Below are 9,083 nucleotides of genomic sequence, written 5' to 3' on the forward strand. Positions count from 1 at the left end.
CAAGTTGTCCTCTCACCTCCACACATGCACCAAGGCATGTATATACATGTGTGCATATACACACAGAATAAGTAAATAAAAAAGGTGATAACATTTTAAATTAGGCACAGTGAGCTGAGGATGTAGCTCAGTGGCAGAGCACATGCCCAGACTGGGTGAGAGACTGTAGAGGGGTGGGGAAGGCAGGAGAGAGTGACAACAAAACTAATGACTGAAACGATCAGGAGTGAGTGGCAGTGCTTCGCATCCTTACTCTTGGGAGACAGAAGCAGGCGCTCTCTGAGAGCAGAAGACCAGCCGACTCTACATAGTGAGGTCCAGGCCAACCAGGCCAAACCATATAGTGAGATGCTGTTTCAAAAAAAAGTTATTTAAAATTTATAAATTACTTATTTCTGGGATTTCCCTTTTAATCTTTTTGGGCCATGGTTGATTGTCAGAAATAAAAACAAACCATGAATTTTTTTAAAAGTCTACTTATTTATACATCTATAAGGGAAATAATAAAGGCGCAGCCTCTTGCCCTCCAGAAGCAGACGATCTGATGACTGTCCCCTCCAACAAGTGTGGCTGGCTCCCTCGGTGAAGCCCACCTTCCTACTCTCTTCTGAACTCCAACCAGAGTGCAGGCTGCAGGGGGTGTTAGTAACATTTTTTTACAGTGCATGTCATCTCTCCAAATAGAAGGTCAGCTCTCCGGGGCAAAGCACAGTCAGTCCATTCCTGCCTGTACCATGTGTCTCTGCCAGAACCTTGGAGGTCCCAAGAAGGGTCTCTAAAGACTCCACATCTGCCTCAGCTCTCACCCCTACTCCTTGGACTCATTCAACTTCCCAGAGAATTCAGTGAGTTTTCACACTTCCTTCTGATTATATCCTGACTGGATCCACCTCAATCTCCTTAGCTAAAAGGGGGTTCCCTAAGGAAGACCACACCCATATGCTGCAGGTCTCTCTGATAAGCCCTCTATTCCCAAAGGCTGGCATGTAGCCCACACTCATATGATACCTAGCATACTCCAAACTGAGGGCAGAAGTAAGAACTCTCCAGGAGACTGTGCGAAGAACCCGGGAGGGAGTGGATGGAGAAAAGCCTTTCCTGTCTCCTGAAGGCTGAAACCAGGTGGGGTAAGACTCCTTGTGACGCACACCTTTAATCCCAGCACTCAGGAGGTAGAGGCAGGTGGATCTCTGAGTCTAAGGTCAACTTGGTCTAAAGAGTGAGTTCCAGGACAGCCAAGGATACACAGAGAAACCCTGTCTCAGGAGCAGGGAGGGATGGGGGAGACTCCTCAATCCTACAGAAACACAACAGCAGATCAGTCGGGCCTCAGTAGGCAGGAAAGGGACTTTGCTGAACCTGACAGTCCCATTTGTCCCCTGAATTATGTTTGTCACAATTCTCCTCTGAGCATAGTGATCTGGGGTGGACCCAGGAGACTGAGACCTGGGGAACAATAAGCATATCCAGTTTGGCAGCCCTTCAAGCTGGGCTCCTTGTGCCTCTAATTCTTACACAGAACCAGGTAGAGGAGGCCCACTCTACAGAATTCAGGGACTACCTATTGCCTGTGTGTTGTAATTAAGGAGTTCCACAGGCCTTGCTCACCAAAGAAATAGGAAATTCTGCCTTAGAGATACATTTCTCCAGGTAAAAATGACAGTTCAAGCTATTGAGTCCTGGTCTTCCATTAACTTGGGTATAGCTTTTCCATAGTTCACGATGGTAGGTAGTGGAAATGAAGGACAGACACAGTGCTGGCAGGGAGATGGAGAAGTAAGTCAAGAAAGAATTGCATGGGCTGGAGAGATGTCTCAGCGGTTAAGAGCACGGACTGCTCTTCCAGAGGTCCTGAATTCAATTCCCAGCAACCACATGGTGGCTCACAACCATCTGTAATGAAATCCGATGCCCTTCCTTTTCTGGTGTGTCAGAAGACAGTGTCAGTGTACTCATACATAAAATAAAAATAAATCTTGAGAGAGGGAGAGAGAGAGAGAGAAGAGAAGAGGAGAGGAGAGGAGAGGAGAGGAGAGGAGAGGAGAGGAGAGGAGAGGAGAGGAGAGGAGAGGAGAGGAGAGGAGAGGAGAGGAGAGGAGAGGAGAGAAGAGAAGAAAGAGAAGAGAAGAAAGAGAAGAGAGCTATGGGGCCCTGCAGTGTGGATGTATTCTGAAGGCACAGCTTCAGCTCTAATGCCTTCATAAGAAGGCAGGTGAGGGTGGGAGATTCTGAGGAACCGGGGCTCCCAAAGTAGAAATGAAGGACACAGTCTTAACCACCTTGTCCATTTCCTTTCTCCAAGCCCAGATGAAAGAGAGGGGAGACACCCGAGCCTGGATGCCTGTCTTCATCTCTCATCAATAGTAAGATCATCATGCAGACGACCCAGGCCATGGGCCTCCCCGTCAGTTTCCACTTAGAAACAGGAGTCCAGAGGGGACCAGCACATCGTGCTTTATCCACAGTGGACTCAACAGGCACTTGTTAAGTACACATCCTAGATGATGGAGTCAGGGCAAGTTCAGTCACTCTGACTGAAGGTGGCAGCCCTCCGACATTCGCTCTAATGAAAATGCTGGTTTACTGTTTCACCTTCAGCCTTCTCTTCAAAGCATCTCACAGTTCTTCCTCAACAGTAGACACTGGCTTGGCTTCAACTCAAGCTCAGAGCAACAAGTCTCCCTAACTACACAGAGCTCTTGGAAGGTTTGTCAGGCTCTCCCTTCTGTGACCTTCCATAGCCTGTAAGTCACAGCCCCTTTGGCAAACCTCTACCTTCAAAAGTATTAACATTATGTTTGATTCAGTAGCAACATTTTTAAAAGATTTATTTATTTCATGTACATGAGTAGCTGTCTTCAGATACACCAGAGGAGGGCATCAGATCCCATTACAGATGTGGTTGCTGGGATTTGAACTCAGGACTTCTGGAAGAGCAGTCAGTGCTCTTAACTGCTGAGCCATCTCTCCAGCCCAACAGTATTAAAATTACAGTTATAAAGTAGCAATGAAAACAATTTTATGGTTGAGTTTCACCACATGCATTAAAGGGTTGCAGAATTAGAAAGGTTGAAATCCCCAAGGGACCCTACAGGTATACCTCTTAGTTCAGTTCCTTGGATAGCATGGGTCACTGAGACTGATTCTAACATGGTATCTACCCAAGGTCTCTTCAGCTCTTCTCATCAGAGTTCAGTATGCTCAGGCCTTTTGTGCCCAATTTGAGAATTCTGACATCTCAGACATCCCATTTGCCATCTTGTTCTTGTCCTCTTTTTTTTTTAAATCAGGGTCTCATGTAGTCCAGCCTCTCTCTGACTCACTCTATAGCCCAGAATGACCCTGAACTCCTGGTCCTCCTCTCTTTGCTGGCCAAGTGCTGGGATTACCAGAACATGTCACCATCCTCAGTTTTATGTGGTGCAGGGAATTGAACCCAGGGCCTTATGCATGCTATGTAATCACTCTGCTAACTGAGCCACAGCCACAGCCCTTCCCTGTGCTCTTCCTTTCCACAGGAGCCTTCCCTATTGGCTCAAAAATATACCCAGTGTTAAAGTTTCTCTCTGCCTGCAATGCCTCTGGCTTTTATCCACCCTACTTAATCTTTAACTCCCCACATCTAAATATGTTGCCTCGATGTGATCACTAAATCCTCCTAAACCCCTTATAATCTGCCAGTGGCCTCTGGGTTGTCGAAATCAACGCCTCATCGTCCTCCAGGTCTCTGTGACATTTAATCCCTTTGACAGCCCCTTCCTCTAGGAGACGTCCCTTCCCTTGGCCACCAGGCCACTCTCTCTCCTGGTATTCCGTTCCATCTTTCTGAAACTCATTTATTTATTATCTTCTTCCTCTTCCTAATCTTCAGTTCCAGTGTCCTTCAAAGACGAGTTCTTGATCTTATTTTTCTCCCTCGGCAATGGCTCCCTCCGTCCCAGCTTGCTGGTGTCTGTATAAGTGAACTGTGCCTCTGCACTTCTAGGCCTGGTTTACATCTAGTCCTAGGCTACAATCTCGTCTTTCCTCTAGTTTCATTTATTTGTTTAAAACAGAGACCCTCTATATAGATAGATAGCCCAGGATGACCTTGAACTCAGACTCCCTCTATATAGATAGCCCAGGATGACCTTGAACTCAGACTCCCTCTATATAGATAGCCCAGGATGACCTTGAACTCAGACTCCCTCTATATAGATAGCCCAGGATGACCTTGAACTCAGACTCCCTCTATATAGATAGCCCAGGATGACCTTGAACTCAGACTCCCTCTATATAGATAGCCCAGGATGACCTTGAACTCAGACTCCCTCTATATAGATAGCCCAGGATGACCTTGAACTCAGACTCCCTCTATATAGATAGCCCAGGATGACCTTGAACTCAGACTCCCTCTATATAGATAGCCCAGGATGACCTTGAACTCAGACTCCCTCTATATAGATAACCCAGGATGACCTTGAACTCAGACTCCTTTTCCCTATGTGTTAGAATTATGAGCATGTGCCACCATGCTCAGTCTGATCTCGTCTTTCTAATGACTTTTAATCCCCATCCAGATGTCCCATAGTCTAAGGCACTCAAAATGACCTAAACTGATCGTTGTGTATGTGTAACAGAATTTCACTCCTGGATGGCCTGGAACTTGTTAGGAAGACCAAGCTGGTCTCTAACTCACAGAATCTATCTGCCACCGTCTCCTGAGGGCTAAAATTAAAGTCATGTATCACCACACTTGCCCAAACCAAGCATTTAGCATGTGTTCTCTCCCGCAATAGCAATGTCTTGTTCTGACAGTTCCTCCAGTGATTTGCAAGGAAGCCTGTCAGGTCTTCCTGCAGCCTGCCCAGGTTGGGAAGTCTTGCCTGGGGTATCCTAACTCTGTTAGGGTTGCCTCTTCTGCCTACTCACAAGTTCTCTGGGACTATACTCTCTGACATAGCTGACTAATTTGTTTCCTCCAATCCTGCTCCTTCCTACCAACATAACTTAAGCACATCTCTCCAAGCCCTCCGTGGCTCCCACTGTCCACAGAAGAAAGCTTTCTTCTTCAGCCAGCACTGAAGGCCATTCACAGCTCACTCCATAAGGCTGGCTAGTTCTGTTCCCTTCCTGCTGTCTTCTCACAGCTGAACCCTCCTTCCCTCAAGGGCCAGTTTCATCTTCCTTAATCTAAAACCGCTCCTCAGGCAGCAAGTGGCTCAGCGGGTGAGTGCTCACTGCCAAGCCTGATGTCACTCATTAGATCACTGAGGCTCCTAAAGGCTGTCTGTGGCACATACAGGCCCCTCCCCAATCAATAAGTACAAACATTGTGTATTTTCATAAAAAAGACATTCTTCACTCCACTCCTACCTCAGCTTCTCGCTTTCTCAAATCTCCATTATGATAATATCTTATCAGCCCAGTGTATGTGTAAGAAGGAAGCTGTCTTTTTCCTTCCTTCTAGACGAAAAGTATGCCAAAAATTTCTTCCCTATTCCTCCAATATCATACTTTAAAAACAGCAGGCACAATAAATATAGGATGACTTTATAAAATGATGAATTATTTCAAGCTATGTGAATGAATGGCTTCAAGTCCTCGAGCAACACTCCACGATAGGCTTGGACTTGGGCTTAGGCTAGAGAATGTGCCCATCCCCAGAGCCACAGACCCTGTTCTGTACAGCACACTCTCCCAGTTGTCACCTTCATTCCAGCCAACAAGTACCTCACCCAGCCTCATCCCCCTCTTAGGCAAAGCCAGCAGCAAAAGCAGCCATCTTGTCTTCCATTTGTGTCCACAGGAGTTAGGTCCTTCTCAACCTACATTCACAAGCAGACACCAAAGGCCAGTTGCTTGCAACTGGCCTTCTCTTCACCTTTCCCAGGGGATAAGTGGACAAAGGCACAGAGAAAGAAGAAAAGAGATCTGAGCTCTGGTTCTGACTGGCCAGGAACTAGTTATTTGGCCTTCACTGTAACATATGGTATTCGCTGTAACATATAAGGGGTGAAAACAGAATTTCCCAAACTATGGTTTCCATGCCACTAGGGGAAGGGCTGAAGCCATAAGCACATCCTAGCACTGCACTTCACAGGCTCCCGATGGAAAGTGGGGAGACAAGATGTACCCTGTGAGCTTGTCCAGCTTTCACAAGCTAGACAAGGGGACATCACTTTGGGAACTAGAAAGGTTTCTAAAGTCGGCTCTCCCTGGAGCCCTGAATTCATTCCTCTTAAAGCCTCCCAACAGAAGACAGTAGCAGCTGGACTGCCCTGTGGAGGAGACAGAAAGGAAGTTTCCCTCTAGATATACAGCCTTAGAGTAAAGAGGAGGCAACCTGTGCCCTCAGGGAATGAAATGGACACATCACCCTGGGCCTGTAGAAGTGCACCCCCAGCACACACCAATTTCTTACATTGGAATGGGGGGGAGGGTCAAAGGATCTGAAGCAACAGTCTCAGAAACATCCTGGGTGGCCTTGTCCACTACCCCCTTTCATATGCATCCACAGTCCTCTGCCTATCAGAGGAAGGCAGGCAGGGGAGGGACACGGTTCCCAGAGAAGTGCTAACAGCAGTGGGACTTGTGCTTCTGTCCCTCCCTGACTGGGAAGGTCCTTGCACTTCACCAAATTTTTCTTTCCTTTACTATCCAATAAAAACATTCATTAAATCATCTCTGGAGTTCTTGATGAGACCTATCTCTCTTCCAGGTCCTTAGACCAGGGAGAGAACTCGGGTAATTATAAAGAACTAGGGGCAGCTGGACAATGGAAGGGACCAGAGGTGTCTGGTGACAGGAGCCTATGGCTGCTCCCAAGTTCTGGTGTAGGTACTTGTAACTAATGTCTAGGAAAACAGGGATGCTGGGTCTCCTAATGAGAAGAGGCAATTGGGACCTCACAGTCAACCGCCCAGTCTAGAGGAACTGTAGAAGCAATGTGGGAAAGATAAGATAGGATGTGTTCCAGGGTTCCTATCTTTGAAAGTGGGGGTAGAGCTAGAAAAGACATTGGCTTCTTCTAGCCCAGGGAGATAAATGACGGCTGGAGGAAGAATGAAGACAGGAGTTCAGCTAAAAGGTAGTGACCTTTAGCCAGGATGGCAAGTTCTGGGGGAAATTCAACCACTAGCAAAGATTGCTGTTCTAGGGGTGTGGGGAAAGCATCAGGTGTCTTGTAACCTCCCACTGAGGTGAAACAGCAGCCACCTCGGGGTACACAATCTACACCTGGGCAGAGTAGTGGTAACTGAAGTAGAACAAGCAGGCAGGGGGATTTGAGACAGGCAAGAGCAAGCTCACACTCCTGGGTACAAAAAGAAACAGCCTAGAAAAACTTTCATACGTATCACATGCCTCTTTCCCATAGCAAGAGCTCTGAACGTAGCCTTCAGAAGAGTCTGGAAATCCTGTCCCCTTTATACAAAGAAAGAAAAAAATTTAAATGTCCCTAAAAGGACAGAAATTCCTGGGGCTTTGCTGTGTGGTAGCTTCAAGGTGGCAGCTGGGGCTGGAGCAGCAGAGGAGGGGCTGGGAAGAGGAGAGGGTGGCAGTGGCTTCGGGCTCAGGATCCAATTACAGGACTGTTTCCATACTTAGCCACCTGACAGCCGCTTGGAATACTCACCACTCTAGCCACCACAGCCCCATGGAGACCAAATTAACTCAAGGGCAGACAAGGGCAGGGCCCAACAGCAAGCCCAATGGCCCAGAGCACCCAGCCTTACCTCTCACACCCCCAAAGAATGGCTTTTGTTCCTCATATGCCTATCCTCTCACTGGACTGCACCTCTGTCACTCCAGTCCCTGAGACAGAACCTTAAAGGTCTAGAACAAAGACCCAGAAATCCCACAAAGATGAAGTGCCAGCATAAGAGACAGACCAGGGTATCCTAGATCCCTAGGGGGAATCTTCGAGCACCTCCCCTAAGAATCCCCAAGGGGAAGCCAGCCTTGGGAGTCTTAAGAACAAGAGAGGTGGCAAAATGATCGGTGTCCCCTCCACAGCCTATAAATAACCCCCATGCTGCAACCCCAGCCACCACCTCTGCCACACAAAATGTTGGGATGCCAAAGGAGAGCCACGGTGTGCAGAGCTGAGCCCCTTCTGGGTGAAAGATCCTGCCCCTCGGAAGGCTCTCCTCCTTTCCCTCCACATTCTGTCCAGTTGCTTCCAACACAGTCACCAGTCCTCAGCTTTCCACTAAGTTCTACCCTATCCCAGTTCCAACTCTGTCTCACTGTTCATAAAATGATTCTCAGCTTTGTCTGCAGTGTCCCACTCTGTCCATGGACATGCAGACCTAAGTCACTAGCTAAAACAAAGTCTTCTGTCCTATCTCCCACCAAGACGGTAACTCAGACAACCTGCAGCTCCAAGAGTATGTATTTTTATCCATCTCAGAGATTCCTCTACACCTGACTCCGGAGGGTCCTCCCTCCAGCATGTTCCTCTCTGAACCTGGTCTAGACCTCAGAACCATTTGCTCTGATTTCTTCTTAGAGCCCCTCACTAGCTCCCACTTCTCTCTAGCACCTCATCCTCTGTGTCCCGGGCCCCTGAGAGAAGGGCAGTGATACGAGCTAGAAGCAAAGTTCTGCCATCAGCCCAGCCCCCCACTCGGATAAAAACTTGGGCACATTAGGGGCACAGTGGAAGCCATTTGTGCAGGGGGCGTACCTGCTTGTCCTGAAAGCAGCAGCGAGGCCAGGAAACAGCAGAGCAGGAGCAGCGCCTTCATGGTGACTGCCAAGAGAGCCCAGCTGCTCCTCGCCTCTATTTATATGGTGGGTGCAAGCAGGCACGGCAGGAGGTGGAGGGCGGGGGAGAAGGGTCACACAGTCACTAGGGCAACTGGGCAAACACGATGGGAAAGAAGCCCAGACCCCCAAGGGCTACTGTGGGTGTTGTCCTAGACTCCAAGCACGAGAAGCAGAGCCCAGTAGTGGCCTCTCCCAACATGCCCAGGATTATTTAGTTCAGGGTAGGGGAGAAGGGGCTAAAGATGGCCCTTGGGCTAAGGTCCAGGAGTTAGGAACTTGAGTCTTCCTAGAATATTTGCTACCTTGACCTAAAGTCTCAGATAGGTCAAGGA

General features: G+C 48.1%; 1 protein-coding gene across 5 annotated transcripts in view; it reads right to left on the bottom strand.

Moving 5' to 3' along the window:
- Srl (sarcalumenin) overlaps positions 1-8,776 on the bottom strand; it is a 43,814-nt gene extending 35,038 nt beyond the window's left edge. For 3 of the 5 annotated variants that reach the window (XM_029470735.2, XM_021185120.3, XM_029470734.2), the window contains exon 1: positions 8,669-8,770. In XM_029470735.2, the coding sequence (XP_029326595.1) occupies positions 8,669-8,729 (61 nt within the window). In that variant the 5' untranslated portion in view covers positions 8,730-8,770. Of the gene's footprint in view, positions 1-8,668 lie in introns of all 5 variants that reach the window. The other 2 variants (XM_085832120.1, XM_085832121.1) reach the window with 2 other exon arrangements.
- Positions 8,777-9,083: the final 307 nt, after the last annotated feature.

Source organism: Mus caroli, unplaced genomic scaffold (assembly GCF_978045245.1).
Source record: "Mus caroli unplaced genomic scaffold, Mus_caroli_1 scaffold_17, whole genome shotgun sequence".
NCBI lineage: Eukaryota > Metazoa > Chordata > Mammalia > Rodentia > Muridae > Mus > Mus caroli.